The sequence below is a fragment of the Aquarana catesbeiana genome, linkage group LG01 (assembly GCF_042186555.1).
Source record: "Aquarana catesbeiana isolate 2022-GZ linkage group LG01, ASM4218655v1, whole genome shotgun sequence".
Taxonomy (NCBI): Eukaryota; Metazoa; Chordata; class Amphibia; order Anura; family Ranidae; genus Aquarana; species Aquarana catesbeiana.
Genome location: NC_133324.1, coordinates 673,518,629 through 673,538,669, shown reverse-complemented (window position 1 = coordinate 673,538,669; position 20,041 = coordinate 673,518,629). Strand labels below are relative to the sequence as shown.

The window sequence follows — 20,041 nt, the reverse complement described above, 5'->3', positions numbered from 1 at the left end:
CAAGAATCATATAATGGCCACTTTCACTAGAAATTTTTGACATTGGTGACCTGTAACAACTCAAGCAATTAAAGAATAACTGCAGCTTCTTACTTAGGCTAACAAACAGACCACCCAATTGAGCACTGATATGGGTCTCACATGAAGGATATGCTTGCTGAAGAGACATTTTTACTGAGCAAAACTATTCAAGTAAAACTGCCTGCAGCAAAGAGTCTACTGATTCTCTTTAAGCTTTCAAGTATAAACAGAGTCATGCGGTGAAAACTCCTATTCACATAGCACGATCAGCTGTTTTGTCACTGCATGGCTAAACTGAGGACCGTTCTTGGACCATGGCGTTTAAAGGATGCTCAATTGGTACTAAGGGGCCCAAAGTGTGCTTTTAAAATATATCCCCCCCACCATTACACCACCAGCCTGAACTGTTGATACAAGGCAGGATGGATCCATGCTTTCATGTTGTTTATGCCTAATTCTGAACCTAACATCTGAATGTTGCAGCTGAAATCGAGACATTTATCAGACCAGGCAACGTTTTTCCAATATTCTATTGTCCGGTTTTCTATTGTAGGCTCAGTTTCTGGTACTTAGCTTACAGGAGTGGCACCCGGTGTGGTCTTCTGCTACTATAGCCCATCTGCTTAAAAGTTCTATGGGTTGTGCATTTAGAGATGGTATTCTGCACACCTTGGTTGTAACGAGTGGTTATATGAGTTACTGTTGCCTTTCTATCATCTTGAACCAGTCTGCCCATTCTCCTCTGAACTCTGTCATCAACAAGGCATTTTTGTTCACACAACTATTTTATCTTTTTCGAATCATTCTCTGTAAACCCTAGAGATGGTTGTTTGTGAAAATCCCAGTAGATCAGCAGTTTTTGAAATACTCAGACCAGCCGTCTGGCACCCATAACTATGCCACGTTTAAAATAACTTAACTTCCAGTTTCTTCCCCATTCTGAGGTTTGAACTTTGAACTTCAGCAAGTCATCTTCACCATGTCTAGATGCCTAAATGCATTGAGTTGCTGCCATGTGATTGGCTGATTAGCAATTGGTGTTACCGGGCAATTGAACAGGTGTACCTAATAAAGTGGCTGGTCAGTATATTTACCAAAATACTGCAATTATTTACTAAGACATACTGTTTAAACTTCTGAAAGGATATAATTAGATTTCATCTATGGGAACAGGAATGATTATCTATTAAGTGAACCTGTCAAACATTATCAAAAGAAGAAATTACGAGGGTTGTACTGAAAGTAATACAAAAGTAAGCATAACTTTTTATTTAACTTACATAGGTTGTTCAAATTTCACATGTTGTTAGAGTAACTCTTCCTCTATAGTAACTCATCTTCTTTTCATTGCAGGTAAATAATGGATTCTAAGCAGAAATTTTGTGCCGTCTTTGAGTTAATGAAGCAGGAGTGCAGGCTGTCCGACATCCACGGAAGACTACAAAATGTTTATGGAGATGACACAATTGACTGCAGCAATGTACAGAGATGGATGAAGACGTTTAAAGAAGGGGAATCCCGCATTGGAGAAAAACCATGCAATGGGAGACCATCAGCTGTGACCACCAACACAAATCTTCAGGGAGTGGAACTCAATGACGGGGCATTCTTTCTGCTTGGAATCCATTATGCAATGAAAAAGAACAAAAGTTACTATGACGGAAAAGTAACTCTACCAACTTGTGAAATTTGAACGACTTATGTAAGTTAAACAATGTTCTGCACACTTTTGCACTACTTTACCAAAAATGTGTGCTTTATTAAATATGAAATTATCATGTTTCTTCTAAAATACCCCTTTAATATAGAACTGCAGAGCCAATCTATGGTCCAAGTACTGGCCAGCTTAAAATATTATACTTTCTTACTTATGGAACATGTAACTTTAGCCTAAAAATCACAGCGTGCGTTTTGATAACAAAAAACTGTTTTGTTAATAATGGCAAGAAAAAAGTTACTTTGGAAGATTCACCCATTATAAAATTAGTGGAAGATAAATGGGGTTTTTGATACAGAGCAAAACAAAAGCCTTCCATTCTGTGTTTAGCTGGGCAGCAAAGCCACAGTGTTGTGAGCTCATGCAAATGTTTTCACAAGTCCGTTATCTGAACGTTAGTGCTGCTAAAGCAGGACACCTGCTAGTGAAAGAGCATCCAACTCAACTGCTTTTCATCAGTGCCCTGAAGTGGAATAACCTGTCTCTAGCTATTCATTCCCACATCAATATACGGTATGTAGTATTATTGTAATTGCAGAGTTATGACAATGCATCTCATTCAGTGGCCCCTTTAATTCATTATCAACAGCAGTTTAAAAAAACAAGTCTGTCGCCATATTTACTGCATAAAGCAGATTTATTTTTAAATAATTCTGATTCGCTTTGCACATCAATGCACTGAACAAACTTATTTGGCCAGAGTGCCACTAACCGCACAAGGTGCAGAAATCTGAAGTTTTTAATGGTAGGACTGAAAAACAAAAACAAATACAGTACTGTGCCAGTTGCTGTACTAGCTTTTCAGTTAGTGCAGATGAAAAAAAACTATTTAGGAACACAAGCAACACTTGAAAAAAGTAATAGGTTCTGCATGAAAAAACAAATACTTTATGAAATAAAAAAAATTCTCTTTAATGGGCCTCTTAAAAGTTGTGGACTCTGGATCACACCACAATCTTGACACTATGGGGGGTATATACTTAAACTGGTGCACACAGAATCAGGTGCAGCTCTGCACAGTAACCAATCAGCTTCTAGGTTTAATTGTCAAAGCTTAATTGAACAAGCTGAAGTTAGAAGCTGATTGGTTACTGTGCACAGCTACATCAGATTCTGTGTGCTCCAGTTTTAGTAAATCTCCCCCTATGATCCCCAAAATATTTTTACAAACTAACCAAGGAGCACTGCCTATATCCCTATTACCCCATCTTTTTTATCTACATCCACTGCACCTATTTCCCCCTCCTCCTGGTTTTCATTCTACTTCCCATCTCCCCACCTTTCTTTTAGCTTTTTCTTCTTCTCAGCTAACCCTAAATTCTTAATATCTTAACTACTACCCCTTGCATCTTACTATCCTTTATATATCTTTTTCTACTGATACATTGCATCTCCTTTATCATAAACTCTATTACAACAAACTAGAACTTCAATTCACAAAAGGCTCCATATGTTTATGTTCCATAAGGTAGAAACTATAGCATAGATATCTGTCCCACTGACATAATTTTGTGAAGCTGTTAATCTACACATTCTATACAGGTATACCCCACTTTTAGGTATACAACGGGATCAGAAAATGTATGTAAAACGAAAATGTACTTAAAGTGAAGCAATACCTTTTTTCACTTCTTAAAGTGGTGTTCCACCCTAAAAAAAAAAAGGCATGAATGTGCCTAAAAAAAAATAAAAAAAAAAACATTTGGAAATTTTTTTTTAAACTTACCTCTAAATGCCTGTTGCTAGGGGGTCCCTTGTAGTCTGCCTCTTTCAGTGCCTGGGCTGGTGACATCACTTCCCCTCGGCACAGGAAGGGCTCAGCTCTGCTCCCTCCCTCTTGTCAATCATCTGGGACCCATTACAGGTCCCAGATGACTGAGCGGCCAATCACGGTGCGCGGCGCCGCTCGCGCATGCGCAGTGGGTGCCCGGCTGTGAAGCCACAGCCCGGCGCCCACAGTTGCAATGCCAGCGCTGCCGAATGGAGGGGGAGATGAGCGGGGCTTCGATCCCCCGCATCGCTGGACCGTGGGACAGGTAAGTGTCCAATTCAAAGTCAGCAGCTGCAGTATTTGTAGCTGCTGACTTTTAATTTTTTTTTTTTTTTTTTAATGGGAACTCTTTAATGTATGTACTGCATTGCAATAGTCGTTTACAGGCATAACTGATTATCTAGGCAAGCTGGCCGACCCCAAAATTGGATAAGTTGTAGTTCTGGGTCCCCTCTCGGTGCTCCCTAAGTTTGGTGTCCCTGTCACTTATGGTTCGGGAGCAGTGCCATGTCAAATTGACCAAGATTTGCCATAGACGCCAAAGTTAAAACCAGGAGCAGTGCCATGTCAAGCTGACCAAGATTTGCCATAGATGCCAATGTGTCCATACTCTCGAGTGTACGTAAAGTGAGGGTAAGTAAAGAGGGGTATGCCTGTATGTAACTTCAAAAACATCCTTCTGAATAATAATAATATGTGATTAATTATATTGTTTTTGATCATGTGCTAATTAAATTGCAGATATTTTCCTGATGGAATGGCTCAGTCCGCTAATCTAGTTGAAATGCTGTCCGTGATCAACTATCCCACTGTGATCTTCCCCGTCAGGGGGGTATTATCTTGGTGATACACATGGACTGTCACCTATTTTTTAATTTTTGATATATCTGTTTTGTATTAATAAACTTTTGTATTATTTTACACGATTGTTTATATACCTGAATTTACCTTTATCGTATTGTGCCGAGATAGTCTATTTGCCCCCTAGTTTCTTTGGTGAGACCTGGCTGGGGACCAGGCTCCCAACCCCTTTATCTATAAAAATGTCTGGATGATGGTACAACCTCTAATTGATCTCATTCATTTATCAATAATGTTTGTAGAGGCAACTCATAATTTTCAATCCTTCTGAATAATTTGAAACATCTTTCAGAACAATATCTGCCAATATCTTGATTGCATAATGAATGTAACTAACGTTACCCAATCCTATACCACCATGTACTTTGTTATTCTGATGTTCGTACATCTACTAGTTATGTTTGTGTGGAGTAGATAAGTACTTTTTAAGCCCACATTCCCTGTGCAACAAATAACACCAAAGTAAAGGTATTCACCTTTATTTTTATTTGCATGACCAGTGGGTTCCAGTCTTACCTACATGAGTACAAAATATCTGAGACCTTATTATGACTCTCCTTATTGCAATCTGATTGTATTATCTTTTTTATGGTAACACCTAAAAAATCTGTTCTGTTCTATATCTAATCAGGCAGGCCTTCATATTACTGAAATGTTGCCATCCTAAAGGATAATTTACAGTCAGATTGTCACAGTTATTATGGTAAGTGCTAGTTTGAAAATCAAGATGGTTTGCTATAAGAATGTTGTTAGTGTGCATAGAGCAATATGATTGGACTATAGTGCTCTACTAGGGAGCATGTGGTTTGCTTATATGTACCATTTCATTTAAAGCTGGCCATAGAAGTATCGAAATTCAGCTGGTTCAGTGAGGATCTAGCTATCAATGCCTCTCAAAATGGCTTGTTGGAAAATTTTGGGCTGCGGTGCTGATTAGTGTATTCTGACAGTGAAGGAGTTTCCACGGTCAGAATACAATAACACAGAGGGGAGAATTCCTCCATCTACCACACTTGTGTGGATAGAGGAATCTGTTCAGTTTTTTTTCAATCAGTCCACTGGCTGATCGGAAAAAAAAAAAAGGATCTATGTATAGTCAGCCTTTAATATAGAGTAATTTCACACTGACAAACAAGTAATATCCACCTGCTTTCTATGAGAAAACTGGAAACTTAGCTCAAAAAAAGTACTTGACTTTCATTGCATTTATGAACAGGACCGGATTATCTATCTTTAGAACCAGCGCAAAAACACGCCAAAAATATATATTGGTCAGAATTTAAAGCATTGTTCGTATTTCATTATTACCTGTTAAGTTTATATTGGTTAACACTGTTTTGGCATTCCAAATTATATTTATTCATGTCTGTACAGTCTCTTGTTCTTAACAGTCAGCCTGGGGGTACTTCTTCAATGAGGATGCTTAATCCTTCCTTCACTATGATCACTCTTCTCACTTCCTGAATCACTTCACCTGAGCCTAATCTAATGATTATGGGGCTACAATTCACCTTATCTGGAACTAACCTATTTTGTTTCTGGTGGTCAGTAGATGCATATAAGATAATGCCGGAGAAACCACAGAACGCTGTCACTGATGCTTCAAGAGCCTGCTTAGGTAGATAAGATATTAAAAGGATTTCAACAGGTGAAAAGGCTGCCAGTTCAGTATTGCAGTGTACAATATATCCTAGTACATAAAATACTCATATTCATTGAAAAAAGCAAAACAACAAAAAAACTAACAAGAGTCAGCTATGCAAAATGGTTAGGGTACAAAATGGATACTGAAACTCAACTAAAGTGTATTGCAGCTTTGTGTGAATGTGATATAATGTAAGATTAAAGTAAGAGAAAATTATACAAGCTGCTATTGTTGCCCCCCTAAAAATGCTAGCTACTTGGCTGTGTCTGTTTTCCATACTTTTTATTTCCCAGAACAAGCATGCAGCAAAATAAAGATAAAAGTCCATATTTATACAGTGGGGCAAAAAAGTAGTTAGTCAGCCACCAATTGTGCAAGTTCTCCCACTTAAAAAGATGAGAGAGGCCTGTAATTGTCATCATAGGTATACCTCAACTATGAGAGACAAAATGTGGAAACAAATCCAGACAATCACATTGTCTGAATTTTGAAAGAATTTATTTGCAAATTATGGTGGAAAATAAGTATTTGGTCAATATCAAAAGTTCATCTCAATACTTTGTTATATATCCTTTGTTGGCAATGACAGAGGTCAAGCGTTTTCTGTAAGTCTTCACAAGGTTGTCACACACTGTTGCTGGTATGTTGGCCATGTGGGCAACTCGGACTTTCAACTCCCTCCAAAGGTTTTCTATGGGGTTGAGATCTGGAGACTGGCTAGGCCACTTCAGGACCTTGAAATGCTTCTTACTAAGCCACTCCTTCGTTGCCCGGGCGGTGTGTTTGGGATCATTGTCATGCTGATAGACCCAGCCACGTTACATCTTCAATGCCCTTGCTGATGGGAGGAGGTTTGCACTCAAAATCTCATGATACATGGCCCCATTCATTCTTTCATGTACACGGACCAGTTGTCCTGTTCCTTTTGCAGAGAAACAGCCCCAAAGCATGATGTTGCCACCCCCATGCTTCACAGAAGGTATGGTATTATTTGGTTGCAACTCAGCATTCTCTCTCCTCCTAACACGACGAGTTGTGTTTCTACCAAACAGTTCTACTTTGGTTTCATCTGACCATATGACATTCTCCCATTCCTCTTCTGGATCATCCAAATGCTTTATAGCAAACCTCAGACGGGCCCGGACATGTACCTTCTTAAGCAGGGGGACACGTCTGGCACTGCAGGATCTGAGTCCCTGGCGGCGTAGTGTGTTACTGATGGTAGCCTTTGTTACGTTGGTCCCAGCTCTCTGCAGGTCATTCACTAGGTCCCCCCCGTGTGGTTCTGGGATTTTTGCTCACCGTTCTTGTGATCATTTTGACCCCACAGGGTGAGATCTTGCGTGGAGCCCCAGATCGAGGGAGATTATCAGTGGTCTTGTATGTCTTCCATTTTCTAATTATTGCTCCCACAGTTGATTTCTTCACACCAAGCTGTTTGCCTATTGCAGATTCAGTCTTCCCAGCCTGGTGCAGGTCTTCAATTTTGTTTCTGGTGTCCTTCGACAACTCTTTGGTCTTCACCATAGTGGAGTTTGGAGTGTGACTGTTTGAGGTTGTGGACAGGTGTCTTTTATACTGATAACAAGTTCAAACAGGTGCCATTAATACAGGTAATGAGTGGAGGACAGAGGAGCTTCTTAAAGAAGAAGATACAGGTCTGTGAGAGCCAGAAATCTTGCTTGTTTGTAGGTGACCAAATACTTATTTCCCACCATAATTTGCAAATAAATTCTTTAAAAAATCAGACAATGTGATTGTCTGGATTTGTTTCCACATTTTGTCTCTCATAGTTGAGGTATACCTATGATGACAATTACAGGCCTCTCTCATCTTTTTAAGTGGGAGAACTTGCACAAATGGTGGCTGACTTAATACCTTTTTGCCCCACTGTATACCTGTTATAGGTCAGTGACTTAAAGTGTATGTAAACTCTAACAATAAAATCTCTTCTTTGCTCTCTTTTGGTCTGTAAAATATACCATTAAAAGCATCTTTTATATCGGTTGAATAAGTGCAAGAAGACATGTTGATCTTGTCAGGTATCGTGTGAGATGTAACTTCCTTTCCTCTCTACCTATGCTGACTGTTATCTGCTAGCATTGTTCCCAGCTCTCTCTCAATAAACTACAAACACTCCATGTTATGTATATGTGAAAGGTGGAGGGGAGAGGTGTTGTGCTATGTAGTCCTAAACACTTCCTCTCTTGGGGTGACATCAATGGTTCTTCAAAGATACAGTGGCTTAAGTGAGACTTAGCCCAGAACTATAGGGGAGAATCTTGTCAATGATCTCAAGGCAGCTGGGACCATAATCACCAAGAAAAAAATTGGTAACACAGTACACCGTGAAGGACTGAAATCCTGCAGCGCCTGCAAGAAAGTTGTGGTCAGGATAGGCTTCTATTTGTTTGAGGCCCTTGGGACGTAGTATTGGTTGCACAGCCTTAACATGTGTCTAAAAATGTGATTGCCACCAAATATATGTAATTCTTTATGTCAATAATGAGGAAAGTTAGAGGGATTTAAAGAGTAGAAGAATATTTAAATTATTGTTTTTTTTATTATTATCATTATTTGTACTTACAAGTAGCAGTTTTAACTGCATTTTAACTAGCTGCCACCTCACTCAGCAAAGCCAGTGAATGTTGTGATATTGAATCCAATAAAAATTTCAGTTATGCTAATTCAGTGCCATCATTAGCAGGGAAGTACACCAGGCCAAAAGCTGTGACAAATATCATTAGGACCAATTTTCTATGTATTGCTGGTTTGTTTAATCCTCGGAATTAAAAAAAAATGTTTTCATCAACTCTCTTTGGAATAAATCACGCAAAACTAATTAGCAAGTTAAGTCATTAAATTCAAATCTCTATCCCATTCAATGCTAACACATTTGTGACATGCTGCGGCAATCGCTTGTCCTCCATCATTTTCTAATATTCAAAAAAGTATGTCACCTGCCATCAAACTTTTGCTCATTGTTCTGTTTCTACACATAAATGCAGCTCCGCCTGGGTTTAGTGGAGCCTGAAATTAGAAGTGACAGCAATTCATTCTAACAAAGTGAGCTTCCTTCTCTTCCTGCGGTCCACATCCCATTCATGTCCCACAAACCCAACAGTCCAGCTAGCCTCGCCTGCCAAAAGAAGAAAAATAGAGCAGAAGCGAGTGCATGTGGCTGAGCTGCACAGAGGCAGAGAGGAACCTGCTGGTTGTCCTGTGCCGTCACATAAGGTCCTCACCTCCACACCGCTGGTAGTCATTCTTCTCCTCCTCAGACGGCTTTGACACCTCTGAAGCAAGAACATCTAGCATTCGCTTGCACTCCTGTAGCACAGCCACAACCTCCTGATTATTCATGATGACTGTTTCTCACTTGACTGTGAATTGAGTGTCCCTGGGTGCTCTATGATCAATGACCTAGGAGAAGACACATATTCCGAATAAAAGGGATCTTTCAAGGTTGAGGTACCTGCTGAACAAAAGAGGAAAAGAGATGATTAACTAAAGCATCATCAATTATAAGCAAGGCTCAAGCTGCGGAGAGATAAAGGGAGAAAAGTACATAAAAACACAGGACAGCATCTGAGCTCTTTATTATAGAAGTGTGTGAAAATACGGCAGGGTGCCCAGCACATGTGGGGAGGAGACATGAAGAGGAGATAGGAAAAGATACAGAAATTTTGTTCACTGTGAAGACCTGACACAACTTCATTCACGACTTCAAATGACATGATGAACTCGAAAGCTACTTGTTAATGAGCAATCCCCGCCTGTTACTGCTAAAGCACCTGCCATATAGTCATGCACGTCCAACACAAAGATTTCCAATGTTTTTCTTTAAGGTAATGTATAAGAAGAGAAACATGGTCACTGCTAAGACTAGGGTTTTCATGATCCTGGTCACCAAACTCTAAAAAACATGAAGCCACTGAAATCCTGTCCTGCGTAGTTATTCCAGGTCAGTGACTTATTAGGTAGTGATGCCAAGGTCACAGTGACTTTATCTGACTTTACTTTAGGTATTTATCTGCAATAATCGCACAACATGACTTTTCACTGATCAACAGACAGAATATCTGTGTAAAATCACACTATATACAAACAGTCTGATCACTTTGTCATGATAATCTTGTACGGTGTATTGTTGCTTTAACCATATTATAATCATATGAATAAAAAAAGGAGAACATGTTTCTTTGTAATGTGCTTCAGAATAAGGTACTGCTCACTAATGGCATGTCTTTACAAACCAGTAGACACTCAGACAGCACCTTTAGCACCCAAGGGATGAAAAGGGTATTCATATTTTTTCCACCGTGAGAGAAGGCCAACACCATCATGTCTAGTTTTTCCTGCCTGTCTTTTCCACAACATAGATTTGCGTTTTTGGCCATTACAAGTGTATATGTCCAGGAAATTACTGTTTTGTGATTGCACACACCATGTACATTCATACAACTCATACAGAAAGTTCATTCAGTCCCAGCCGTTCTAAAGAAAAGGCCCAGCAACCTGTAGACATATGGTGTTAATGCTATAATTTTATTTTTATATTAGAAGCAGCATAATTGCTGAAATTACATCTACCATTAAGACATAGATTTTTTTCTCCTGTATTTACAAGGCCTGGATTTTGCAACCATTGAACCAGCACTGAGGATTGCTTGTTATAGTTAGGTAGTGAAGAAACTGCCCTTTCAATTGACAACACAGATATTGCAAGCAGCAACAGTTCATTGTCTTTTTTTTTCCCCCAACAAATACACACTATCAGATTTTCTGCTGATTTTTGTCTTCAGATTTACCAAAACCATATAATATGAGGTCAAACCTTAGGAGTTTCAATTTGTATGCAATCAGGCAGGCCCTTGCACTACATGGTTTTGGTAAATCTGAAGACAAAAATCAGCAGAAAATCTGATAGTGTGTATGGGGCTTAAGGGGGAAAAGTCCTTCACATAAATTGAATCTGTTGCAATGCAATGTACGGCTGAAGATGTTTAGCAGCAGTGGCGGTTGGTGGTTTTTGTTTTGGGGGGGGGGGTCAAACAACCACCTTCCCCCTCTGCACCTCAAACCCCCCCCGCTGTTTGCCAGTCCACCATTTTCCGGTCGGCAGGCACATCAGGGATCATCGGGCAGGGGGACAGGCTGCAGCAGGCATCTTGCAGCGTCTTCCATGTCCTCTTCCCTTCTGAGATCGCGGCGGCTTCCACCAGGCGTGTCCTCCCCTCCTCCTAGGTGTCCAATAGGATCGCCTAACCTTTCAGCCAATGGGTAAATGGGTAACAGACCCGCACTTCCTGATTGGCGGAGAGGCAGTTCAGTGTTAGAAAAGCAAATGTTCATTTGCTTTTCTAACACATCTGGGTGGACTCCGAGTGCAATGCTCTACTCTCCGTGTCCACCCTATTTTGAAGCCTATTAGAGCCCATGGCTCTAATCAGGTGCTTCAAAAAAAAAAAAAAAAACCTGCGCTGTAATTCATGAATTATGCATGAATCTATCCATTAACCATATAGGGGGTGGCGAGGATAAAGGGGGCGGCGCCCATGCGCCCTTAATGCACGGGCCGCCCCTGTTTAGCAGGCATGGTTAGCAGATGCTTGAAAATGAAGTGGGGCCTGATATATTCCCAGGTTGCTGTTTGAGCCCGCAAAGGATAATCACACCCCACATATGACAGTGACCTGACCTGGCAATACGGTGCTTACACATTAACCAATAAATTGTGTGATGGGGAGGGACATGTTGGTTCGTACCTAGATGTTCTGGTATTTTTAGGGTTTCAGAGGTATATTGGGGAGGCGGTAACCATCTGCAGCATTACTTTACAGCACCATGTTACAGGTTACCTTTACGTTAGACAGGAAGGTTATGCCTGTTTTGGCATGGCTTATGTTTACTTCTATCAGAAGAGCTTATTGTCACACAGAGATTTTCAAGCTTTAGCTCTAGGCAAGGTCCTACTCACAATGTCAAGAGACAGCTCCCTAACCAGCTTCCCTGTGACCTTCTTCATGGAAAGAGATCCTTCTCCAACCCAGCAAAATCTTTAGGTCCAGGTTTCTCCAGGCCCTCAGCCAAGCACATGCTGTAACACAGGCTGCCTCCCAGAGGGTAGAAGGCCCCTGGAAAAAGAGTTCTGAACAGACCCTCCCAAACATTTATCTTTTCCCACGCCAAACCTTCTGGGCCTACCTCCCAGGAATTAGCTAAGGTCAGATAAAAAAAAAACTCAACACACAGCCATTAATGTCTAAACTGCTGGCAACAAAAGTGAGTACACCCCGAAGTGAAAATGTCCAAATTGGGCCCAAAGTGTCAATATTTTGCGTGGTCACCATTATTTTCCAGCATTGCCTTAACCCTCTTCACAGGTTGCCACTGGAGTCCTCTTTCACTCCTCCATGGCGACATCACGGAGCTGGTGGATGTTAGAGACCTTGCGCTCCTCCACCTTCGGTTTGAGGATGCCCCACAAATGCTCAAAAGGTTTTAGGTCTGGATACATGCCTGGCCAGTTCATCACCTTTACCCTCAGCAGTGGTCATCTTGGAGGTGTGTTTGGGGTCATGTTGGAATACTGCCCTACGGCCCAGTCGCTGAAGGTAGGGGGATCATGCTCTGCTTCAGTATGTCACAGTACATGTTGGCATTCATGGTTCCCTCAATGAACTGCAGCTCCCCTGTGTCGGCAGCACTCATGCAGACCCAGACCATGACACTCCCACCACCATGCTTGACAGTAGGCAAGACACACTTGTCCTTGTACCTGGTTGCCGCCACACACGCTTGACACCATCTGAACCAAATAAGTTTATCTTGGTCTCATCAGACCACAGGACATAGTTCCAGTAATCCATGTCCTTAGTCTGCTTGTCTTCTGCAAACTGTTTGTGGGCTTTCTTGTGCATCATCTTTAGAAGAGGCTTCCTTCCAGGATGACAGCCATGCAGACCAATTTGATGCAGTGTGCGGCGTATGGTCTGAGCACTGACAGGCTGACCCCCACCCCTTCAACCTCTGCAGAAATGCTGGAAACACTAATACGTCTATTTCCCAAAGACAACCTCTGGATATGACGCTGAGCACGTGCACTCAACGTCTTTAGTCGACCATGGCGAGGCCTGTTCTGAGTGAAACCTGTCCTGTTAAACCACTGTATGGTCTTGACCACTGTGCTGTAGCTCAGTTTTAGGGTCTTGGCAATCTTCTTATAGCCTAGGCCATCTTTATGTAGAGCAACAACTCTTTTTTCAGATCCTCAGAGAGTTCTTAGCCATGAGGTGCCATGTTGAACTTCCAGTGACCAGTATGAGAGCGTGAGAGCGAGAACTCCAAGTTTAACACAACTGCTCCCCATTCACACCTGAGACCTTGTAACACTAACAAGTCACATTACACCGGGGAAGGAAAATGGCTAATTCGGCCCAATTTGGACATTTTCACTTAGGGGTGTACTCACCTTTGTTGCCAACGGTTTAGACATTAATGGCTGTGTGCTGAGTTATTTTGAGGGGACAGCAAATTTACACTGTTACACAAGCTGTACACTCACTACTTCACATTGTAGCAAAGTTTAATTTCTTCAGTGTTGTCACATGAAAAGATATATTAAAATATTTACAAAAATGTGAGGGGTGTACTCACTTTTGTGAGATACTGTATATAGAGTGAGGGAAAAAAGCATTTGATCCCCTGCTGATTTTGTACGTTTGCCCACTGACAAAGAAATGATCAGTCTATAATTTTAATAGTAGGTTAATTTTAACAGAGAGAGACAGAATAACAACAAAATATCCAGAAAAACGCATTTTAAAAAAGCTATAAACTGATTTGCATTTTAATGAGTGAAATAAGTATTTGATCCCCTATCAATGAGCAATATTTCTGGCTCCCAGGTGTCTTCTATACAGGTAACGAGCTGAGATTAGGAGCACTCTCTTAAAGGGAGTGCTTGTAATCTCAGCTTATTACCTGTATAAAAGACACCTGTCCACAGAAGCAATCAATCCGATTCCAATCTCTTCACCATGGGCAAGAACAAAGAACTGTCCAATAATGTCAGGGACAAGATTGTAGACCTACACAAGGCTGAAATGGGCTACAAGACCATCGCCAAGCAGCTTGGTGAGAAGGTGACAACAGTTGGTGTGATTATTCGCAAATGGAAGAAACAAAAATGACTGTCAATCTCCCTCGGTCTGGGACTCCATGCAAGATCTCACCTTGTGGAGTTTCAATGATGATGAGAACGGTGAGGTATCAGCCCAGAACTACACAGGAGAATCTCGTCAATGATCTCAAGCAGCTGGGACCATAATCACCCATAATCACCAAGAAAACAATTGGTAACACACTACGCTGTGAAAGACTGAAATTCTGCAGCGCCCACAAGGTCCCCCGTCTCAAGGAAGCACACATACAGGCCTGTCTGAAGTTTTCTAATGAACATCTAAATGATTCAGAGAACTGGGTGAAAGTGTTGTGGTCAGTTGAGACCGAGCTCTTTGGCATCAACTCAACTTGCCATGTTTGGAGAAGGAGGAATGCAGATTATTACCCTAAGAACACCAACCCCACTGTCAAACATGGAGGCGGAAACATTACGCTTTAGGGGTGTTTTTTCTGCTAAGGGGACAGGACAATTTCACTGCATCAAAGGGACAATGGACGGGCCATGTACCGTCAACTCTTGCATGAGAACCTCCTCCCCTCAGCCAGGGCATTGAAAATGGGTCATGGATTGGTATTCCAGTATGACAATGACCCAAAACACACAGCAAAGGCAACAAAGGAGTGGCTCAAGAAGAAGCACATTAAGGTCCTGGAGTGGCCTGTCTGAAAGTTTGAGTTACCAAACATCAGCCTCTAAACCTTAATGACTCGGAGAGGATCTGTGAAGAGGAGTGGAACAAAATCACTCCTAAGATGTAGGCAAACCTGGTGGCCAACTACGAGAAATGTTGGACCTCTGTGATTACCAACAAGGGTTTTGCCACTAAGTACTAAGTCATGTTTTGCGAAGGGGTCAAATACTTATTTCACTCATTAAAATGCAAATCAATTTATAACTTTTTTAATGTGTTTTTCTGGAAATTTTTGTTGTTATTTTGTCTCTCACTGTTAAAATAAACCTACCATTAAAATTATAGACTAATCATTTCTTTGTCAGTGGGAAAGCGTACAAAATCAGCAGGAGATCAAATACTTTTTTACCTTGCTGTATAATATTATATATATATATATATATATATATATATATATATATATATATATATATATATATACACATACACACACAGATAGATATATATATATATATATATATATATACACATACACACACAGTGGGGACGGAAAGTATTCAGACCCTCTTAAATTTTTCACTCTTTGTTATATTGCAGCCATTTGCTAAAATCATTTAAGTTCATGTTTTTTCCTCATTAATGTACACATAGCACCCCATATTGACAGAAAAACACAGAATTGTTGACATTTTTGCAGATTTATTAAAAAAGGAAAAATGAAATATCACATGGTCCTAAGTGTTCAGACCCTTTGCTGTGACACTCATATTTAACTTAGGTGTTGTCCATTTCTTCTGATCATCCTTGAGATGGTTCTACACCTTCATTTGAGTCCAGCTGTATTTGATTATACTGATTGGACTTGATTAGGAAAGCCACACACCTGTCTTTATAAGACCTTACAGCTCACAGTGCATGTCAGAGCAAATGAGAATCATGAGGTCAAAGGAACTGCCTGGAGAGCTCAGAGACATAATTGTGGCAAGGCACAGATCTGGCCAAGGTTACAAAAAAATTTCTGCTGCAGTTAAGGTTCCTAAGAGCACAGTGGCCTCCATAATCCTTAAATGGAAAACGTTTGGGACGACCAGAACCCCTCCTAGAGCTGGCCTTCTGGCCAAACTGAGCTATCAGGGGAGAAGAGCCTTGGTGAGAGAGGTAAAGAAGAACCCAAAGATCACTGTGGCTGAGCTCCAGAAATGCAGTCGGGAGATGGGAGAAAGTAACAGAAAGTCAACCATCACTGCAGCCCTCAACCAGTTGGGGCTTTATGGCAGAGTGGCCGGACGGAAGCCTCTCCTCAGTGCAAGACACATGAAAGCCCACATGGAGTTTGCTAAAAAACACCTGAAGGACTCCAAGATGGTGAGAAATAAGATTCTCTGGTCTGATGAGACCAAGATAGAACTTTTTGGCCTTAATTCTAAGCGGTATGTGTGGAGAAAACCAGGCACTGTTCATCACCTGTCGAATACAGTCCCAACAGTGAAGCATGGTGGTGGCAGCATCATGCTGTGGGGGTGTTTTTCAGCTGCAGGGACAGGACGACTGGTTGTCGAGGGAAAGATGAACGCGGCCAAGTAGAGGGATATCCTGGACGAAAACCTTCTCCAGAGTGCTCAGGACCTCAGCCTGGGCCGAAGGTTTACCTTCCAACAAGACAATGACCGTAGGCACACAGCTAAAATAACGAAGGAGTGGCTTCACAACAACTCCGTGACTGTTCTTGAATGGCCCAGCCAGAGCCCTGACTTAAACCCAATTGAGCATCTCTGGAGAGACCTAAAAATGGCTGTCCACCAACGTTTACCATCCAACCTGACAGAACTGGAGAAGATCTGCAAGGAGGAATGGCAGAGGATCCCCAAATCCAGGTGTGAAAAACTTGTTGCATCTTTCCCAAAAAGACTCATGGCTGTTTTAGATCAAAAGGGTGCTTCTACTAAATACTGAGCAAAGGGTCTGAATACTTAGGACCATGTGATATTTCAGTTTTTTTTTTTTTTTAAATCTGCACAAATTTCAACAATTCTGTGTGTTTCTGTCAATATGGGGTGCTGTGTGTACATTAATGAGGAAAAAAAAAATGAACTTAAATGATTTTAGCAAATGGCTTCAATATAACAAAGAGTGAAAAATTTAAGGGGGTCTGAATACTTTCCATCCTCACTGTATATATATATACATTGTCAAAAGTATTGGGCCACATGCCTTAACACGCACATGAACTTTAATGACATCCCTGTCTTATTCCGTAGGGTTCAATATTGAGTTGGCCCACCCTTTGCAGCAATGACAGCTTAAACTCTCCTGGGAAGTCTGTCCACAAGGTTTAGAAGTGTGTCTATGGGAATGTTTGACCGTTCCTCCAGAAGCTCATTTGTGAGGTCAGGCACTGATGTTGGACGAGAAGTCCTGGCTCACAGTCTAATTCATAACTCTAATTCATCCCAAAGGTGTTCTATCGGGTTGAATTGCAGGCCAGTCAAGTTCCTCCACCCCAAACATGCTCATCCATGTCTTTATGGACCTTGCTTTGTGCACTGGTCCAGGTCATATCGTGGAGGGGGGGATTATAGTGTGGAGTTGTTTTTCAAGGGTTGGGCTTGGCCCCTTTGTTCCAGTTAAGGGAACTCTTAAGGCGTCAGCATACCAAGACATTGTCTTATGGACCTTGCTTTGTGCACTGGTGTGTAGTCATGTTGGAACAGGAAGGGACCATCCCCAAACTGTTCCCACAAAGTTGGGAGCATTAAACTGTCCAAAATATTTTGGTATGCTCACACCTTAAAGGGGTTGTAAACCCTTGTGGTTTTTCACCCTAATGCATTCTATGCATTAAGGTGAAAAACCTATCATGCTGTAGCCCCCTCAGTGCCCCCGTTTTACTCACTTAAACCAGGTCTTTTTCTCCCCGGGGATGAGCACACCAGCTCTAGATGGCGCCTCGTGTCCCGATTGGATAGATTGATAGCAACGCAGCCATTGGCTCCCGCTGCTGTCAATCAAATCCAATGACGGGGGGCGGGGCCAAGTCCTGCTTTCTGTGACAACAGACGCAGAAGCAGGACTCGGGAGCAAGCCCGCACGGGTGTCCCAAAGGAGAGCGCTTCTCCGACGGGGCACTCGAGTAGAGGAGGAGCTACTAGCACCGATGAGGGACCCCAGAAGAGGAGGATCAGGGCCACTCTGTGCAAAAACTACTACACAGAGGAGGTAAGTATGACATGTTTGTTATTTAAAAACAAAAAAAAGGGTTTAGTAACCCTTTTAAGAGTTTCCTTTACTGGAACTGAGGGGCCAAGCCCAATCCCTGAAAAACAACCCCACGCCATAACCCTCTTCCACCAAATGATTTGGACCAGTGCACAAAGCAAGGTCCATAAAGACATGGATAAGCGATTTTGGGGTGAAGGAACTTGACTGGTCTGCACAGAGTCCTGACCTCAACCTGATAGAACACCTTTGGGATGAAGTAGCGTGCAGACTGCGAGCCAGGCCTTCTTGTCCAACATCAGTGCCTGACCTCATAAACGTGCTTCTGGAAGAATAGTAAAAAATTCCCATAGATACACTTCCAAACCTTTGAAGAAGAGCTGAAGCTGTTATAGCTACAAAGGGTGGGCCAACTCAATATTGAAGCCTACCTCTACGGACTAAGACTGGGATGCCATTAAAGTTCACATGCGTGTAAAGGCAGGCGCACCAATACTTTAGACAATATAGTGTGTGTGTGTGTGTGTATATATATATATATATATATATATATATATATATATATATATATAATGTACACAGTATATATCAACCCTTCTACTCTATTCATGGAAGCTTCTTCCAGGAGCAGGCAGGAAAAATCAATGCACTAGGAATATGGAAACCTGGCCAGACCTAGAAAATAAATTGCTGCTCAGCTGAGTACAGCAGGCAGGGTAAGGTCGCTACAATTACAAAGCTCAAACTTACTCACAGCGAAAAACTCCCTTGGACAACAAGCACCATAGACTTCTGTAGGTGTGACTATACTATACTATATTCAACTTTTAGTCAAAAAAAGAAACCCACATTAGATCAGTATAAAAGTCTTGCCTAAAAGAATATTTTCTTCCTATATCTACTCTTCCTATCCACTAGCCGACCAGCGCACAACGATGTACGTTGGTCCAATGGCACGACTGGGCAAATGGGCGTACAGGTACGTCCCCTTAAAATTGTAGCATTGTGGGCGCGTGCTCGCCCGCCCCGTACTCTGTGACCGTGTCTGCGGGTCCCACGGACTTGATGTCCGCCGGGGGCCCGCGATCGTGTCACGGAGCGGAAGAACGGGGAGATGCCTTTGTAAACAAGGCATTTCCCCATTCTGCCTAGTGACATGACAGAGATCTACTGCTCCCTGTGATCGGGAGCAGTGATCGCTGTGATGCCAGTGGAAGCCCGTCCCCCCACAGTTAGAACACCTCCCTAGGACACACTTAAACCCTTGATCACCCCCTAGTGTTTAACCCCTTCCCTGCCAGTGTCATTTATACAGTAATCAGTGCATTTTCATAGCACTGATCGCTGTATAAATGACAATGGTCCCAAAATGGTGTCAAAAGTGTCCGATGTGTCCGCCATAATATCACAGTCACGATAAAAATCGCAGATCGCCATTACTAAAAAAAAAAATAATAATAATAATAAAAATGCCATAACTCTATCCCCTATTTTGTAGACGCTATAACTTTTGCACAAACCAATCAATATTCGCTTATTGCGATTTTTTTTTTACCAAAAATATGTAGAAGAATACATATCGGCCTAAACTGAGAAAGAAATTTCTTATATATTTTTTTGGGATATTTATTATAGCAAAAAGTAAAAAATATTGCTTTTTTTTTCTAGATTGGTAAAACATAATAACTAGTGCGCAAAAACCAAACTAATCGATAAAGTAGACAAGGAGCTGCCAACATAAGATAGTGTACTCACATAACCCTAGTAAAAAGTGTAATAAGATATGTAGCGCTACCTCAATCTTGATGTGAAGAAATAAATTAAAACAAATGGTCTAAAACCTAAATAAATACCAAAATATAAAATGGAACAAGGTGCAGAAATAATTATTACACATTTTTTTTCTAAATTGTCGCTCTTCTTTTTTTGTTTATAGCGCAAAAAATAAAAACCGCAGAGGTGATCAAGTACCACCAAAAGAAAGCTCTATT

General features: G+C 41.4%; 1 protein-coding gene across 13 annotated transcripts in view; it reads right to left on the bottom strand.

Annotated features, from left to right (window-relative positions):
- ALPK1 (alpha kinase 1) overlaps window positions 1-20,041 on the bottom strand; it is a 189,649-nt gene that overhangs the window by 94,324 nt on the left and 75,284 nt on the right. For 4 of the 13 annotated variants that reach the window (XM_073602555.1, XM_073602571.1, XM_073602563.1 and 1 more), the window contains one exon: window positions 9,261-9,493. The exons of 1 other annotated variant lie outside the window; for it this stretch is intronic. In XM_073602555.1, coding sequence (XP_073458656.1) covers window positions 9,261-9,378 — 118 coding nt within the window. In that variant the 5' untranslated portion in view covers window positions 9,379-9,493. The remainder of the gene's footprint in view (window positions 1-9,260; window positions 9,494-20,041) is intronic. 8 more of the 13 variants (XM_073602591.1, XM_073602612.1, XM_073602622.1 and 5 more) reach the window with 2 other exon arrangements.